The sequence below is a fragment of the Gekko japonicus genome, unplaced genomic scaffold, assembly GCF_001447785.1.
Source record: "Gekko japonicus isolate JY-2015 unplaced genomic scaffold, Gekko_japonicus_V1.1 scaffold14, whole genome shotgun sequence".
NCBI classification, from domain to species: Eukaryota; Metazoa; Chordata; class Lepidosauria; order Squamata; family Gekkonidae; genus Gekko; species Gekko japonicus.
The window spans coordinates 2,150,922-2,169,856 of record NW_015176452.1 but is presented as its reverse complement, the minus strand read 5'-3'; the positions used below and the strand labels follow the sequence as shown (position 1 = coordinate 2,169,856).

Genomic DNA, 18,935 nt, shown 5'->3' with positions numbered 1-18,935 from the left:
CCGCATGTATTGGGAGGATCAAGGTAGTTGCCTTCATGCCTGTTGCATGAAGTTGGATCACCAAAACTGCAATGCCTGAAAGGGGCTTTATTTTTACCTTGTACATGGTACTGTAATTCAGCAGGTCAGTCAACTAGCATACAGGTAAAGAGCTATCCAAGCATAACCATAAACTCAATAATTTTAAAAAGCAAACTTGAAACTAATTGGTCACATTTCACGTTACCTTAACTTGATTAACATACAGCCTTTTGACTTGGCCTGATTCCCTGGGAACCTAAATGGTTCCTTTATTTTACCACAGGCTGTGATCTCCAAGAAAAGAACCCTCCAGGGGATAGCTGGAACAGCAGCTATGGTACAGCAGCAGCTATGGCACAGCATCTTTATATGCCTGTGGCATTTTAATTAAAGGTCTAAAGCTACCACCAACCAATCAAATGAGGGAAACCAAAGGAGCCAGCGTGAGCTAGGCTGTGAGGAGGCAAGGGAAACAGAGGTCTATGCCCCTGGTAAGTGCTGCTCTAAATAGGTTTCCAATGTGAGGGCTTGTGATAGCGTTGCTAGGAATCCTGCTGGAATCTGGAGCTCCATTTCTCAAACACCCCTGTTGTATAAGACTTACATAATTTAAAGCTATGCTTCCATACTCAACTGTGACTTACCTGGATAACCAGCTTATTTTCTTTATTAGGTAGAATCCGGTAGGTGTACACACAGTTCCGATGCCTGGAATAAATTGGAAGAGACGGTGTTAGGCTGGCTAGAAATTTCTGCTCTACGTGAAGATATGCTAAATCTGGAAAAACTGCTGTTGACAGTCGTCTTTATTCCGGTGTTGACAATCTGTGGGATAAAGCATTTTATGCACAATGAAGACTCGTATTTATATCCCTAAGACATCTTAGCCTTGTTTTTTTAAAAATGTATTTCTGGCCCATCTGGTGGTAGAGATAAGCAAAAGAATTTCATGTCAACATGTTATCATAACCATGATGAAAAGACACCCATTTTATTATATTTTTGGATTTAATTATTCAGTCAGTCAAAAGACTGACAAAGGACTGCTTCTTGACTTTGATCCTTTGGGCAGAACCAGTGCAAGGAAAGATGTCATTATAACAGAAACTTTATTTCAAAATAATTAATACTGAGTCTAAGGACTTAACTGTATGCTTACAAGAGATATGAACCCACTACTACTCTTTGTTTTTCCACTCTCATCCTAATAGCATCTAGTTTTACACCAGGTGTTGCCAACCTTTTCTTTAATAAGAACTACTTCTGAGTAATGAAACTATCCCAAACTAACCCTACCCCAGCATGCTACCAGTTTTAAAGGAATTGTTCTCTGAGGTCTAGAGGTCATTTTTAATTTTGGAATAACCTCAGGTCCCACCTGGAGGTTGCTAACCTTAGCTGGTGTAGGGGGACCATTAAACTAGGCATTACCAGCAAGAGAAGAAGCATTTCCTTTCTTCTCTTCTCTTACATCTCTGTTAACATCTATAGGCCCTTTTCCAAGCAGCTATGAATAGTAAGATGGCGGCTGGGCTGGCTTAGGGTTGCCATATGTCTTCGGGGGGGTGGGAGAACAACTGCCTCCAGCTGTCTCTTCCTGCAGCTGTTCTGCTGGGCGGCAGAAGATGGATGTTAGTGTCCTGCAGTGTTCCCTCTAAGCTGAGATAGTGTGAGCTAGCTCACAGTTTTTTAGCCTCCAGCTCACAGATTTTTGTCTTAGCTCAGGAAGGATGGCTCCAGAGCAAATTAATTTACACAGCAGCCAAATCGCTCACTCACAACTTTAATGCCAGTAGATCACAAAGTAGAATTTTTGTTCACAAGACTCCACAGCTTAGAGGGAGCATTGGTGTCCTGATGTGCTGATATAACTTCTGGTGGAAACAGAAGTGGTGTCAGTGCAACACTGGTGATGCTCTAGCAATTATACAAAACTCTATGGCTAAATCATAGAGTTTTGCCTAATGCCAATAAGTCGCTGGTGATGTCATTATATCATTGGCAGGGCTTATTTCAGGAGGTAAGTAGAGTTGCCAGCTAGGGTTGTCTGGTCTCCCCCCCCCGGCCACTGACAGGGGATGGGGGGGGTAAGGTTGCCAGATCCAGGTTGGGAAACTCCTGGAGACTTGAGAATTGAGCCTGGGGAAGACAGGGACCACAGTGGGGTAGAATGCGACAGAGTCCACCCTCCAAAGCAACCATTTTCTCCAGGGGAACTGACCTCTGTAGTCTGGAGATAGACTGTAATTCCAGGGGATCCCCAGGTCCCACCTGGAGGCTGGCATCCCTATTGCCAATTCTGGGTTGGGAAATTCCTGGAGATTTATGGGTGGAGCCTGGGGAGAGTGGGGTTTGAGGAGGGGACCTCAGGAGGATATAATGAATGTCATAGGGTCCACCCTCCAAAGCAGCTGCCTTATTGATCCCTGTAGTTGGAAATCAGTTATAATTCTGCAAGATCTCCAGGCCCCACTTAGAGGCTGACAGCCCTAGAGGTCAGTCTCCCACTGGCTGCAGCCCTACTTCTTACAAGTATAGCCAGGTTTACACTAGCATTTATCCATGCTACTGTATATACACTATGTGGAGGAATTTGACAGTGTGAAGTGAATTCCTGAGAATTAAGGAGGAGAGCTTCCAGAACAGATGGTATGGCTTCCTTTGGCTGGCTTGGGCCTTGGCACTTGTCTTTTTTTAGAAACTACTAACTGCTGCCAACTTGACTTTATACTGTTGCTTTAGCTGCTGTGACAATCTCTGGGCACAGAATAAAAGTAAAATGGGAAATTAAAACTGCTGCACAGCTAGAGTCTGTGTCCTGGATTTTTGTTTTAAGCTATCAAAAGATGTTGATTGCATGGTTCAGATAGTGTGAGGACTGCTAATGCTTTTATTTCCTAATGCATTGCTGATTTCTGTGTGTTTTCCATAATGAATTCTTTTTGTTTAAAAAGTTGTGTGGATTTGAGTTATGTAGTGAACCCTTTTGCTCCATGTGCAAAGTGCGATGTGGGTATCAGATTAGCCAGTATGCCAGGGATTTGTATAATCCATAGACTTCTGAGGAACAAATAAGTGTCCCAGTAACATATTCAGGTGTGTCGATATGCATGAAGTCTCCCTAATTTAGTTTATGGTAATGTTATAACTCTATTGTTGTTTTATTTGTATTTGGCATTGCGATTACTTTTGGGGTGGTAAACTTCCCCATATATTCCAAGTTTCTACAATGCCTGCCTCATGGTTCAAAATATAGTAGGGCTGTTAACCCATTTTAAGATGAGTTTTTCTGATGGGCCTTTAATCAGAAGATGAAAAACACTCTCTTTGCTTTTAAATCAGCAAAGGACAAGCTATTGCTAAATACAGTGAACACGGCCAAGTGGCGAAAAGCCTTCAGCAATGTGGAATAATGGAGGAGATGGGGCTTGCCAAGTAATTCTTCGAATGAAAATAGAGATGTTACAAGTGTATCCCTGCTTTCAGCAGTGCTGCAGTGGTTACTTCGTCAGTGAAACATGGGCACTGTAGACTTGAAATTAAAATAAGAAATATGAATGTTCAGGAAGTGAGTTTGGGTATTTTGCTTTAATTTTGTGTAAAGCAACCCTGTCCTCTGCTAGTTTTGCACTGCAGTCAATGGAAGTTAGGACTGTACTTAGGAAGTTAGGACTGCACTGTCAGAAGCCTGCAGTTTTTTCTGGCCATCAATCCCCAGAGGTAAGTTTTATAGCTCTGCAATTATTATGTAGCCTAAGCCCTTTCTGATTCTCAGCCTAGAAACAGGACAAAGGCACCATAACTACCATCAAAATCATTTACTAGAACCAGGTAGGCCTGGAGATCTCCCAGAATTACAATACAAGATGACAACGACTTCACTCAGAGTGGCTTACAATCTCCTTCCTTTCTTCTCCTCACAACAGACACCCTGTGAGGTAGGTGGGGCTGAGAGAACTGCTCTTGAGAGAACTGCTCTGAGAGAACTGCTCTGAGAGAACTGTGGCTTGCCCAAGGTCACACAGCAGCTGCATGTGAAGGATTGGAGAATCAAATCCGGTTCTCCAGATTAGAGTCTACCACTCTTAATCTCTATACCAAACTGGCTCTGATCTTGAGACTACAGAGGTCAGTTTCCTGGGAGAAAATGGCTGCTTGGGAAAGTGGACTCTACAGCATTTTACCCCCACTGAAGTCCCTCTGTTCCCCAAACCCCACCCTCTCCAGGTTCTACCACCCCAGGACATGTGGACATATATATGGAACCAGAAGCTGGACAAACAGCCTCCGCACCACCATTTTTTGCTGTCAAAAGCAGCATGGGATATAAGGGAGGGAAGGCTGAATCCCCTCCTGCTGCAGTGCTCTACAGCCAATCCCCCCAAATATTTTGAAGGTGACTCTCGGTCAGACATGACAAGTCCCACATTTTGTGAAATGACATCCCAAGTCTTAGCATCTGCATCTATGAAAGGCTGGCTGTACACTGTATGGTATCTTAAGGGGTACAGTTTTTAACATGAAGTGTTTGGGGTCCCCCGACCTGACTTTCCATTATTCATTTCTTTCAAATATTTATATCCCACTTTTCTCCACAATGTGCAGTGCAGCTCACAACATCATCCTCCCCTCCTTCATTTTTATCCTTACAACAATCCCATTAGGTAGTGAGTAACTAGCCCAAGGTCACCCAGTGAGCTGATTGGGGATTCAAATGTCAGGTGCAAGGGAAATCGTTTCCCAACCACCCTGATTTGGATAGGTACCACAATGCAGGGGGACAAAAGGCTTCAGCTTCCCAACCCCCATAACGTTTTCCTAAGCCAAAATGGCTCCGGGGGGGGCACTATTTGACCCATTGGGAGACCACACGTCACTGATAGAAAATCAGGGGGGAAAATCTGGTTCAGATCTTCTGGACTGAAAACAGTGCGTGTCCTTCCCATGAAGTCAGACCTGAGTCAGATTGAGGTGACGAGAGAGGAGGTTCTAAAACTGATAGACAACTTAAAAACTGAAAAATCACCAGGCCCAGATGGCATACATCCGAGAGTTCTGAAAGAACTCAAATGTGAACTTGTAGATCTCCTGACAAAGATATGTAATCTTTCCTTAAAATCTGCCTCCATTCCTGAGGATTGGAAGGTAGCTAATGTCACTCCCATCTTTAAAAAGGGTTCCAGAGGAGATCCGGGAAATTACAGGCCAGTCAGTCTGACGTCGATACCGGGTAAATTGGTGGAAACCATTATTAAGGAAAGAATTAGTAGGCACATAGATGAACAAAACCTATTGAGGCAGACTCAGCACAGTTTCTGTAAGGGAAGATCTTGTCTCACTAACCTGTTAGTGTTCTTTGAGGGGGTGAACAAACATGTGGACAAGGGGGATCCAATAGATATTATTTACCTTGACTTCCAGAAAGCTTTTGATAAAGTTCCTCATCAAAGGCTCCTAAGTAAGCTCAAAAATCATGGGATAGAAGGACAAGTCCTTTTATGGATCAAAAACTGGCTAGTTCATAGAAAACAGAGAGTGAGTTTAGGTGGGCAATTTTCTCAGTGGAGGGTGGTAAGCAGTGGGGTACCGCAGGGATCAGTACTTGGTCCACTGCTTTTTAACTTGTTCATTAATGATCTGGAGATGGGAGTAAGCAGTGAAGTGGCTAAATTTGCGGATGATACAAAGTTGTTCAGGGTGGTGAAAACCAGTGAGGATTGTGAGGCACTCCAAGGGGATCTGTCAAGGATGGGCGAGTGGGCGTCAACATGGCAAATGGGGTTCAATGTGGCCAAGTGCAAGGTGATGCACATTGGAGCCAAAAATCCTAAATATAAATACACATTGATGGGGTCTGAACTGGCAGAGACTGAGCAAGAGAGAGATCTTGGAGTTGTAGTGGATAACTCACTGAAAATGTCGAGACAGTGTGTGACTGCAATAAAGAAGGCCAATGCTATGCTGGGGATTATTAGGAAGGGTATTGAAAACAGATCAGCCAATATAATAATGCCCCTATATAAATCAATGGTGAGACCTCATTTGGAATACTGTGTGCAGTTCTGGTCACCACACCTTAAAAAGGATATTATAGCTTTGGAAAAAGTGCAGAAAAGGGCAACTCGAATGATAAAAGGGTTGGAACACTTTCCCTATGAGGAAAGGTTAAAGCGCTTAGGGCTCTTTAGCTTGGAGAAAAGACGACTGAGGGGTGACATGATCGAGGTTTATAAGATTATGCATGGGAAAGAGCAGGTAGAGAAAGAGGTACTTTTCTCCCTTTCTCACAATACAAGAACTCGTGGGCACTCCATGAAACTGCAGAGCGGTCGGGTTAGAATGGATAAAAGGAAGTACTTCTTCACCCAAAGAGTGATTAACACATGGAATTCACTGCCACAGGAAGTGGTGGGTGCTACAAGCATGGATGGCTTCAAAAGGGAATTAGATAAGCATATGGAGCAGAGGTCCATCAGTGGCTATTAGCCACAAGGTATAGCTAGGGGCTCTGGGGCAAGTGATGCTCTGTCTTCTTGGTGCTTGGGGGGGGTCAACAGTGGGAGGGCTTCTAATGTCCTGGCCCCACTGCTGGACCTCCTGATGGCACTGGTATTTCTGGCCACTGTGTGACACAGAGTGTTGGACTGGATGGGCCTTTGGCCTGATCCAACATTGGCGTCTCTTATGTTCTTATGTTCTAAGTCTGAACTCAGCTCAAACTCTCTAAAGCCAACAGCTAGTTTCCAGAATATTAAGAAGTATTGTTAGTTTTCCTATTATAACAGCAAGATAATAACAATTAGGTCATTTTTTTCATAAATCAATAAACAAATGCACATTCGTACTACTGAGTTATGTAAAGCACTCTTGAGATAATCCATTGTGACTGCAATGCTTTTGTGGTCAGATTTTGCTTTGCTCAATCTATCTATGCAGCTTTTTTTGCATCATTTCCTCCTGCTGACATGCAAAAGTGAACGTTTTCTTAAGAGCTGATGAAGGCAAGTCATTCCTGAGGGTTAGCCATGTTATGTACTTTAAAGACTAACAAAATTTTATTTCAGGGATAGAGGGGCAGGTAGACAGACTTGATATTTCTTTCTTACATGAAGGCCGCCCCCTCAGTCTTCCTGTGCTTCCCCCTCAGCCACCGTAGGCCATGTCCACATAATTGTAGATCTTTCATTAATAACAACTCTGTGCCCCACTTTTCCTTTGAAGACCAAGCTATTCACAGGGCCTTCCTGATTAATGGAAACAATTCACATGGATCCCTGAAGCAAGAAACCCTGAAACTGAACTAGCAAGTCAGCTGCTCAGTGGCATGTGGGGAAAGGGCTTTTTAAGAGAACGCTTGAAGGGATCATTCACGTGTTTTAAAATTCTTGTGCTCCCCACATGGTCTGGGAGTTCTGTGCTGGGAAATTAATTCCCAGGCACACAGTAGTCTAATTCAGATCGGGACTGTGGCATGCAGGGAGAAGTGGTTTGAGCCTTCTCCTTCGTGCTGTTTCCCTGACCTCAAACATACTCATTCATGCCTGGAAATTAAGTTCTAACCATGGAACTCACAGACCATGTCTGATCAAAAGTCCCTGAAGCGGCCACATGGGAGACATACAGAGTTTGTAATGTATGATGCAACACATCAAATTAGGGTTGCCACTGTCCAGGTGGGGCATGGAGTGCTCTCAGAATAAGGTCTCAGAGCCAGTTTATGGCGACACACTGGCAGACACACCTCCCGGACCTCCCGGGGGTGCGATCTATGCGCTAGCAGTCGGGGGGGGGACGATTGTTCGTTACCCCCCCTGGAGCCTTTGTGAAAGGCTCCTAGCCATGGGGCTTTTAAAGGGGGGCCTCTTCACCAGCGCAATGGTGGGGAATTGAGGCACTCTTCTTCCCCAACGGTTCTGCCGCTATGCGTCTGAATGGAACTAGAGCTGCTGACCAGGACAAGCGTTGGAGATCGAGCGTTTAAAATGCATTTTGAGCGAGGTCGTATGACCAACAACGAACAGTGAGTCGAGTGAAAGCGAAACACCGGCAAATTAAAAAGAAAGGCCCCCCCCCTGAGAACAGTGAGAAAAGTGAGCGGGGAGGGGCTCCTCCCATTGTTGTTCAGTCGCACAGTCGAGTCCGACTCTTCGCGACCCCATGGACCAGCTCCCGCCAGGCCCTCCTGTCTTCTGCCGTCCTCTGAAGTTGGCTCAATTTCATGTTCGTTGCATCAATGACACTGTCTAACCATCTCATCCTTTGTCGTCCCCGTCCTCCCATACACATGAACTAAAAAGCGATTTAGCAAGGGGGGGACGGAATTAGAAGCATTGAAATCTGTTTTAAGAACCTTACCAGAGCGCGGATAGGCATTGAGCGATTTTCAGAGACTTTAGCAAGTTTTGACAAAAGTAAACAATCTATAAAAATGGCGTGGAAAAAAGCGGAGAGAGACAAACAGCCAAAAGTGAAAGCACTGGGGCGCATGAGCCCACGACCGGAAGAGACCACTGAGTTCTCTAAACTTCTGGCGGACTCTTTGCACCCTCTACTGGACCAGATGTCTAACATTAATCAGCAGCTGAAAACTCTAAATCAGAACTTTGCAACTCAGCAGCTCCAACTGTCTGAAACTACAAAAAAAAATGGAGCAAACAGCTGAAAAAGTAAAGGAAATAGATGCCAACTCTAAAAAAGTAAAGAAAAACATGCAAATGCTGGAAAGGAAGCAAGCTTCAGATGAATCTCAACTTTTACAACTGCAAATGGAGAAGGCTAACCTGGTCCTCCGGTTCCAAGGGGTCCCTGAATCTAAAGATGAGAATCTAAAACAACTTTTGAGCGATGCATTAGCTCCAGTTACAGATTTAAAAGTGGAATACCTTATAAGCGAAATGGATGTGGTCTATAGGGCCTATTCCGTCTATATCAAGAAAAATAATCTGCCTGGCGAGATAGTAGTTAGATTCTCGAAGAGACACGTGAGGGATTCTATCCTGAAAGCAACTACAGGAACACCCTTGAAAATTGGAGGCAACATCATCAGGATTTTAAAAGACATTCCATTTGTAATAAGGACGAAGAGGAAGAAGTACAAAGACTTAATCCTTTTTTTTTTTACAAACAAACAGCATTTCCTACAGATGGTTAACCCCTGAAGACGTCATTTTCAAACTGCAGGACAAAAAAGAAAACATTGACTCTGTTTCCAAAGCACGTGAGTTCCTGAGATTGCAACTGGGAGAACCAGCTGAGGATGCTAAAGAAGAAGATGGCAGCAAATCTAGCGGTGAACTGGATTCTGTGTCTTCCGGCAAGGATTATGCTTCAGAAAAGGGGGCGGCTGCCCGTAAACGAGAATACCAATTGAGGATTAGAAAAGATAAAGCAAAGTGAAGGCTGAAGGACTCTGAATGGTGCCTTAAAGCATGTGATATAAATGATGCTCTTGGGGTTTTCTTTAAACAGTTAAAATGGTTTAAAAGATAAATAATTTAGCTTAATCGACTATGTTCAATGTAATGTAAGCATTTTAGACAAACACTTTTAAAAGCTGATGTAATGATCTCCTATACTTGGGGTTTTAGTTAGTAGTGGTTTTCTTTCCTTTCTCCATAGATGTAGATGTTCCCTCCCTATTTTTTCATTGTAGTTTGTAGTTTATAGAAAATGCAATAAAAATCCCCTCCACGGGGGCAAAAAAAAAAAGAATTAGAACTGGTCTCCAGGCTACAGTGAGAAAATGGCTGTTTGAAGAGTGGACTCCATAGCATTATACCCCACTTAGGTTCCTCCCTCCCTAAACCCTCCCCTCTCCAAGCTCCATGAATTTATCAAGCCAGAGTAGGCAATACTACTCCAAAATTGGTAGCAGGGACAAGGTACACCCCATAATCTATTGGCTGAAATTTTGAAAGAAGCTTGGTGTAGTGTAGTGGTTTGGTCTAGTGGTTAAGTGCACGGACTCTAATCTGGGAGAACCGGATTTGATTCCCCACTTCTCCACTTGCACCTGCTGGATGACCTTGGGCAAGCCATAGTTCTGGCACAGCTGTTCTTGAAAAAGAGCAGTTTCTGTCAGAGCTCTCTCAGCCCCACCTACCTCACAGGGTGTCTGTTGTGGGAAGGGGGAGGGAAAGGAGTTTGTAAGCCACTCTGAGACCCCTTTGGGTAGTGAAGGGCAGAGTATAACTCCAATCTCTTCCTCTTCTTCTTCTTCTGTTAGTTTTCAAAGACATATTAATGCTTTTTTAAAAGCCAATATATGTTATGGTGCCTTTGTATTTACATAATAGCTATTTTCCCTGGGGAATTGCTGTGCAATGAAATAAGCTGTTAAACACAGAAGCAAGATGCCATCCATAATATGATCTCTGTCTTTTCATATTTTTGAGCATGCATAATAAAGCACATAAAACAGAGAACCCATGCTGAAAATAACACCAATCAGAGAGAGCTTGCTGTTCACCAGAAATACATTTTGAATAATTTCCATCCTAATTTCCAAACTGCCATTTTCAGTTCAGTAAGTGGAAAGGTCCAAGATACCCAGTCTCTACAAGGACAATTAAACGAGTGGTTTAGTTTTCTGGCACAGACATTGTATGGGGTGTGGGCTATTGTATTTATTATTATTATTTATTTTATTCAATTTATACCCCGCCCTCCCCGCAATGCAGGCTCAGGGCGGCTTACATAAGGGCATACGCCAATATAAAAACATATTTAAAACCATTTAAAATCCATATAATACAAAACATTCTTAATAGTTATTAATTAACTAACTAAAGTGCTCTCGATGTTCACAGATGGCGTACTTCACACTGTTCAGCAGTTCTGCTCCGGGGGCGCTGACGTTCCCTCATCCAGGGCCAGGGTAAGATGGAGCATGATGGTAATGATGGTAGTGGCGGCCCCTACTCATATGCCTGGTGGAAGAGCTCCGTCTTACAGGCCCTGCGGAACTGTACAAGGTTCCGCAGGGCCTGGATCTCCTCTGGGAGCTCATTCCACCAGGTAGGAGCCGCCACCGAGAAAGCCCTGACTTCCACTTTTTATTTATTTATTTTGAGATTTCTATCCCGCCCTACCCAGTGACTCAGGGCGGCTAACAACAACATATAAATACTAAAACAATAAAATAATTTTACATACAATAAAAACTGGTGCTTCAATCTATACGATCTATACCATTTACAAAATGCTCGGCGACTTATTTGCTACCTATGATCTTAATAATGAGAGCGTCCCAGCAGAAACAAACTAATCGGCCTCCATGGGGTCTGGTAGATGGACGATACAGCGGAGGTGGTGTAGCGATGGTGGTGGCGGCGGCTCCTACCCAAAGGCCTGGTGGAAGAGCTCCGTCTTGCAGGCCCTGTGGAACTGCACCAGGTCCCGCAGGGCCTGGATCTCCTCCGGGAGCTCATTCCACCAGGAAGGAGCCACCACCGAAAACGCCCTAGATCTCGTATGGGCCAACCTCACAGCTCGGGGGGCTGGAACTACCAGACGATGGAGCATCTCCGATCTCAGTGCTCTTTTGATGATGGGCTTTCCCACAGTTTTCTGTGGGCATATTTACACTGGAGAATTAAATCTCTTTTTAAGTTTACTACATTTCTATTTTGAATGTAAAGACTGGATTGCCAGGGAACATAACTATGAGGAATTTCAGACAGATGATATAATCTGGAAGAGGAATGGTTCCCAAACGGTTTCTGATCTGTCATTTCAGACAGAACCATTTTAGAACCGGTTCCCTTCCGGAATATATTTGTAATTTCAGACACAAACGCTTCTGTCCCGTTTAGGAAACAGGGCTGAAGCGTTTTACCTGTCAACCGCTTCCAAGTAGTCTTCAGTTTCCTCTCCCGGTTCCGATGCGCTTTTTCCCCGCCGTTTTTCGCCTGCATGGGCGATCTCCAGCTTTTTTTATGTTTGCTTTATAGCGCTATAGCGCTGTAAAGGAGCAGCAGCATATCAATGTCATTGGAATGCCTGGAGTGTTTTGTTATAGTGCCATAGCGCTATAAAGCGAACATTAAAAAAAAAGCCGGAGATCGCCCGCGTGGGCGAAAAACGGCGGGGGGAAAGTAGGAAAAAGCGGTGCAGTCTGAAATGGCAAACCGTTTCAGATCCAGCTCTTTACCGGAAGGGGAAAGCCATGTGTGAAATGGCAGCCCTATACCGGTTTACTCCATGACAGATCAAAGCGGCTTCAAAATGGGTTAAAAAGGGTAATGTGAAATTCCTCAAAATTTTAAAATGTGGCTCTCTTCTGCATTGATAATGTTCACATGGATCTTAACAGCATGCATGAGGCTGAAGGGCTAATTAAATGCCAATTTTTAAAACCCAGTATGTCTTGTTTAACTGCCATGGATTCCATTAAAGACAAGAAGGTACTGGAGTGGGGGAAAACAGGCATATCTCCCATCTGTTCTTTATTCAAATTTTTATTTCCCTCTGATATCATGCTAAGAAAATTAATACTTTGTTAAACACAATAAGCCCTTGTTCTTCTCCAATAATTTAGCTTGTTGCTATGAATGTTCTCCATCTAGACAAACTAATCATACCAAAATGTTTATTTACAAATTTGACTGTTGCTTCTATTTTGGGTTACCAGTAAGTGACTATGTGTTACAAAACCACATTTTGGCCTATACTATGCTTGTAAGCTTGTTCAAGGATGACTATATTCACACAGTGCTCATTATATCTTAAAAGCTGAATGACTAGACAATTAGAATTTACTTGTTTCAGCCACTCACCATACCAATAAAAGTTGTTACAGTAAACTAACTGTAAAGAAACAATCAAATTTTAAAATAAGGTATAATATTTTCAGCTTAGAATCATCCGGGGGGGGCGGGGGTTGGGTTGGTCAATTTTTGGCTGCGACAGCCAAAGCACATTAACACTGACATGAATGCATGAAGCTGCCTTATATACTGAGTAAGATCACTGGTCTATCAAGCTCAATATTGTCTAGTCTGGCAGTAGCTCTCCAGGGTCTCAGACAAAGGTCTTTCACATCACCCGAGCCTTTTAACTGGAGATACAAAGCAGGCAGTCCGCTATTAAGCCACAGCTCCACCCCAAATGTAAAACCAGTGCTTCTTTGTTACTGAAATACTTAATTTCTACTGGTTAGTCAGGTTGGCTTGTTCCTTGATTGTGGGTAGCAGGGTCTCTGACAAGTAAAATGGAAGAGAGGAGAATCATACACATCACCTTCAGTTCCTTGGATGAATGGCAGAATAAAAGTGTAATAGCTAATAGGCAGAATAGATGTCTGCTGCACATTTTTGCACCAAAGGAAATAATGTGGGGCATCTCCCACTGTTCCTAAGCCACAAACTCAATGCCTAACGGTTTCATTGAATTGTATGTACATACGTACGTATGTATTTGGAAAATTTCTATACCCTGTGCAAGGTGGCTTGCAAAATAAAACATTATGAAAAATAGAGCATTATAAAAGTTATTAAAACACAACATTCAAAAACACAGGCAGGGCATAAAACATCATAAAACACAAAACAACATAAAATGGGTCAACCGTGTCTCAGGCTAAAAACAGGCTATAAAGCAATGTTTAAATGTCACTCCCTTAATTAAAAGCCTCAGTAAACAGAAACATTTGTCCTGGTGCCTAAGAGAAAGTAGTTGTAGGGAAAGGGTATTTCACAGGCAAGGCGCCAGCAATGAAAAGGCACTGTCCTTCCACCTACCACACTTCTGAAGGTAGGGCAGAGCAGAGCTTGTGAGGAGGATCTTAACTGGCAGGCAGCACAGTATGAAATGAATCAGTCTTTCAAGTACCCTTGTCCCAAGCTAAGAACCAGCACTTTGAATTGGTCCCAGAAACAGATGGGTAGCCAGTGCAGATCTTTCAGCACTGGAGTAATACAGTGCCTGTATCCCACCCCTGACAGTAGCCTGGCTGCTGCATTTTGTACCAATTCCAGTTTCTGGACTGTTTGCAAAATCTAGGTGCAGGTCAGGATTCAGCATCATCCCCAAACTATGAACCTGCCCGTTCAGGAAAAATGCAACCAAGACAGGCTGACTCCACAATCCTCAAACTGTTTTTATGTTGACCAACTGCACTTCAGTCTTGTCTGGAGTGAGTTTCAGTTTATTGGCCCTAATCCATCCCATTTCCTTGGAGGTATCCTGTATTCCTATATGTATGCCCTGTATTAACTGGATATGTACATTCTTGGAGGGAGCACATGCTTTTTTGATAGCTGTTCTAGCTTTATGTAATTTAAAGAATGGACACACAGAAGGTACCCTCTTTGCTGGCATTTCAGAGTGACTGTGAAACCCTATTGTTTTGAAGAACTTTTGGTAAGTAACCTGTTTGTCAGCTGTTTTTGACTGGACATTGAGTTTTTAATTTGCTTTAAAATACTATCTCCATGTTTCTTATCTTATTCCTCTGCTTTTTATCCATTTTTCTGTAAGCTACCTTGAACCTGTGATGAGACTTGGGATATAAAATTTTAAATAAATAAATCTTAACACTCAGTATAAAAAAGATTTTCTTAGAGCAATTCTACACCAGTCAGTCAACTAATTTTCCAGCCCATGAAGAAAGCTAATCCTTCTATTCCAGGGAGCAATTTAAAGCATTTGTTGTTAAGAGCATATGAAAGATATCTCTCATCATCATCTTAAATGACAGTATCCTAGCTGGCTCATCAGAACCTAGAAAAGAATCGAGATAAAAGCTAAATGATTGGACCAACTGAGCTCTTCTCTGAAATCTCTGAAATCTTGGGCAATTCTGGGCAATTACATTTCAACTTTTCATGAAGACAAATCCCTGAACACCTACCTTCTGCCATATGCATGAGTTTTATCCAGTAATAAAAATGACAAAGGCTACAATCCCATTAAATATTGCTCTCCTAAAGACACTTTCATCTCTACTGGAAGTACCACTTTTCAATCAGTATGAAAAGCCACTCCCTTCGGGTTCCTTAAAATAGCATTTAGAACTGTTTCAAAATCATTTCAATTGAGAAAAAAACACAAAAGTACCAGACTTCAAATCCATACAGAATGTATAGATATAATTTAATTTTTAGACTGCCAGGTCTCACAGATCAAGAATTTTAAGTGTAGATAACTAAAGTTGGCCTTCTGTTTGATCATTTATATGTCAAGAAATTGTGAGGCATTAGAGATCGTATGTAGACCATATATTTGAGAGCTTTATTTATTTTATTAGATTTTTAGGCCAACCTTCCTTGTAAGCAAAGCTCAGCTTGTAATGGATGTTGATTTGGGTCTTCTTTGTCTCTTGACTAGGAAACTAGTTTTAATGTTGCAAAACCAGAGCTGAGAAGCCCAACTTGCATTTTTAAAAGGGAACAATTTTAGTTACCACAGTTTAACAAGGTATGATGTTTTATTATGATGACATATGAGGTACTATTAATTGCTTCTTTATTCCACAAAGAGACAATACAAGGTTTAATGTCTTTTTAGACCACTGGAGCCTTAGAGAGTTTTCATAACATTTGCTTTATTTTCAAACATACAAGAATAATGTGACAGAAGCAAACCAGCTCCTACAGCAGATAACAATACTGCTGATTCTACTTCAGAGTCCCCAAGCAACTGCTGATTCACCTCGTCACATGACTTCTTGTTCACATTCCAGCTCATAAACTTTCACCGCTAGCACTAGCTAGTATACTGCCTGATCTTACACATATTTACTTGGAGGTATATCCTGGGATCCCAGATCACCGCAGACTGTGACAGCAGCCATGAAATTAAAAGACGCCTGCTCCTTGGGAGGAAAGCGATGACGAACCTAAACAACATGATAAAAAGTAGAGACATCACCCTGCCAACAAAAGTCCGCATGGTCATAGCAATGGTATTCCCAGTAGTCATGTATGGCTGTGAGAGTTGGACTATAAGGAAGGCTGAGCGCCGAAGAATAGATTCTTTTGAACTATGGTGCTGGAGAAGACTCTTGAGAGTCCCTTGGACTGCAAGAATATCAAATCAGTCAATCTTAAAAGAAATCAACCCTGACTGCTCCCTGGAAGGCCAGATAATGAAACTGAAGCTCAAATACTTTGGCCACCAAATGGGAAGGGAGCACTCACTGGAGAAGACCCTGATGCTGGGAAAGATTGAAGGTCAAAGAAGACGGGGACGGCAAAGGATGAGATGGTTAGACAGTGTCATAGATGCAACGAACATGAAATTGAGCAAACTTCAGAGGACGGTGGAAGACAGGAAGGCCTGGCGTGATCTGGTCCATGGGGTCGCAAAGAGTCGGACTCGACTATGCGACTGAACAACAAATATCCCACTAAGTTGAATAAGTTGTATTCACAAGTAAATGTGTACAAGATTGCAGTCACTGTCTCTCAGTTCTAATATGCTCCAAACATCTTATTTGCCTCACCTCACAGCTACAATCAGAGGATCATCTTTAGAGTGTAACAAAGAGAAATGCCACAATGTTAAGAAAGATTTATGTTCTTTTATATAGTCCCTGACTATTCTCCACTTACCCAATGAAAGGCCAATTTACAGGAATTAAGACTGTTAAACTAATAATACCATCTTAATCCTCTATTAAATTCCTTCAGTCTCTCAAAGTCTCCTTGACTTTTTCTTATCCCTAATTCAACAGCTTCTCAAAACAAAGCAGAGACATCAGTTTTTCCTATTTGATTCTTCAAATGTGTTTTACTTGGGCATACTGCGGAAAGTGTTTGCTAAGAAGGGTTGCCAGCTCTGGGTTGGGAAATTCCTGGACATTTGGGGAGGGCACAGTTTGGGGAGGGGAGGGACCTTGATAGGGCATAATGCCATAGTGTCCACCATTTGAAGCTGCCATTTTCTCCAGGGGAATTGATCTGTGTCATTTGGAGATCAGTTCCAGGAGACCTCTAGGGCCCCACTTGGAGGCTGGCAACTCTATTGCCAAGGAAAAGGGCTGCTAAGCCCCCCCCTCCAGCCCAAAATCTTCTTTTCAGAACTAGACATTTCTACAGAGTACAGCTGAAATTACTGTATGGTGGGGGATTCCTTAGCAAATTTTCCAATTCAAATTTGACTGTAAAATTCAAGAACATATTTACTTAATTAGAATGTTTTTCACCATTACCAATATTTCAGCATTACCAATTTCGGATGCTAGATTTATGAACTATGGGAAAACACAAACTGTAAAAATGAATAAACAAGGCTTAAGGTGCATGTCTTTAAATGTATCACCCAATATTGAATTTTTATTAAAACTTTTTTGAATTTTGTCAAATTTCAGATTTGTGTGAAATTGTAATTCAGCTGTATTCCTCTGGGGTAGCCATTTTAGTTTGTTGCAGTAAAAACAAAAGAAGTGTGGCATCTTAAGCATCTAGAAATGTACTGTAGCTCTTGATATGAAAGCTTACGCTATAATAAAGGTGTTCATTTTTAACGTGTCACAAGTCATTCTTCTGAGGGCTTTATCTCAACATGCATAGCACAGCTAGGACCTTGATCTGGGGAAGGCCTGAATCTGTGCTTCGACTGGCTCATACTAATTCACACACCTGACAAGGACAGCTGTGGTACAGTCTTCATCACTGATTTCCCACAGCCAATAAAGGAGGAGGTTCCAGAGGGGGTCATCAAGCATTTTCTACATTCTCCCAGTTATGCCAGAAGTACAAGAAGCTGCCCTGTGGGCATGCTTGATGAAGCAGTCAGAAAACTGCTGTGTCTGAAGCACTCCTAGCACATATACCCTTACTAAGAAAACTGGTGGGTTCCTTCCTATTGCCTTTATCCTTAGTGACCCTATGGAAGAATGGGATGATTGAAACAAATACAGGCTAAGATGTAATAGGGAAGGGAAAGGGGCATGGTATAGCCCAATCTTGTCAGATTTCAGCAGCTAAGCAGGGTTGGTACTTGGATGGGACGTCACCGAGGAAGGCAATGGCAAACCACCTCTGCTTCTCATTTGCCTTGAAAGCCCCTTGCTGGTATCGCCATAAGTTGGCTGCAACTTGATGGCACTTACATATGTAAGATGTAACAAGATGATATTTTATTAATTTTGGAATAATTATTCTTTTGCTATTGTCTCCCTTTAGACTTCATTTTAGGGACTCTTTTCAGATGGCTTGTATCCAACTTCTTTCACTGCCTCCACCACAATCTTGACTGGATATGGGTGCCCTATACGGACAGAGTGCACTTTTACAAATCCTGTAGCTTTCTTCATGCAGCTAAGAAGGCATAGGGGCAGCTTGGTCTATTGGAAGGCAAAAGCCATACTTACAGCAAGCAGAGGGCGTATGCTGAGGAGATGGACTCACTGGCCCGCACAAGGAAACTTCCATCCTTGCCCACTTTAGACAGCAGGTCCTCCGCCCTGGAGCGGGTGATAGTTCCATGGTACCAGCACTGATCCATGCCTTTATGTGCCAAAAAAACAAAAAAAAAAAACACTACGAAATAAAACAAAAATGAAATGTAAATTAAAATAACAATAACCACACAGCCAGCAATGTGTGGAGATCCCCGAACTTGCTCTCTGTTTCGCGCAGCAGCTACTGCTCGCTCAGCTTCCTGTTTCAATGGTGCAGAGAGGGAAAGGAAACAGAGCTGAGGAGAACTTCCTCATAAAAATCAACCAGCTCAGAGTGAGAAAGCTGCACTGTACATACCTCTCCATTCACTGCGTTGTCTGTGCCTCTGCACCACCCACACTAAGTAGGAAACCATCTGAGTGCTTTGCAGCTTTGTAGACACTGATGGGAACCCTTTAGATTCAATGCATAGCCCAATAAGTGAATCTAGCCTTGAAGAGACAGACTATTCTTCTGTATTCCACCCCTCACTTTCTCTTTTCTTTTTGCTCAGTCCTCTTGCAACAA

The 18,935-nt window shown here is 42.6% G+C and overlaps 1 protein-coding gene across 1 annotated transcript in view; it reads right to left on the bottom strand.

Moving 5' to 3' along the window:
* Window positions 1-18,471, bottom strand: part of INPP5D (inositol polyphosphate-5-phosphatase D) — a 106,238-nt gene extending 87,767 nt beyond the window's left edge. The window contains exons 1-2 of the mRNA XM_015426822.1: window positions 18,338-18,471; window positions 666-729 (exon numbers count right to left, since the gene is read on the bottom strand). Coding sequence (XP_015282308.1) covers window positions 666-729; window positions 18,338-18,471 — 198 coding nt within the window. The remainder of the gene's footprint in view (window positions 1-665; window positions 730-18,337) is intronic.
* Window positions 18,472-18,935: the final 464 nt, after the last annotated feature.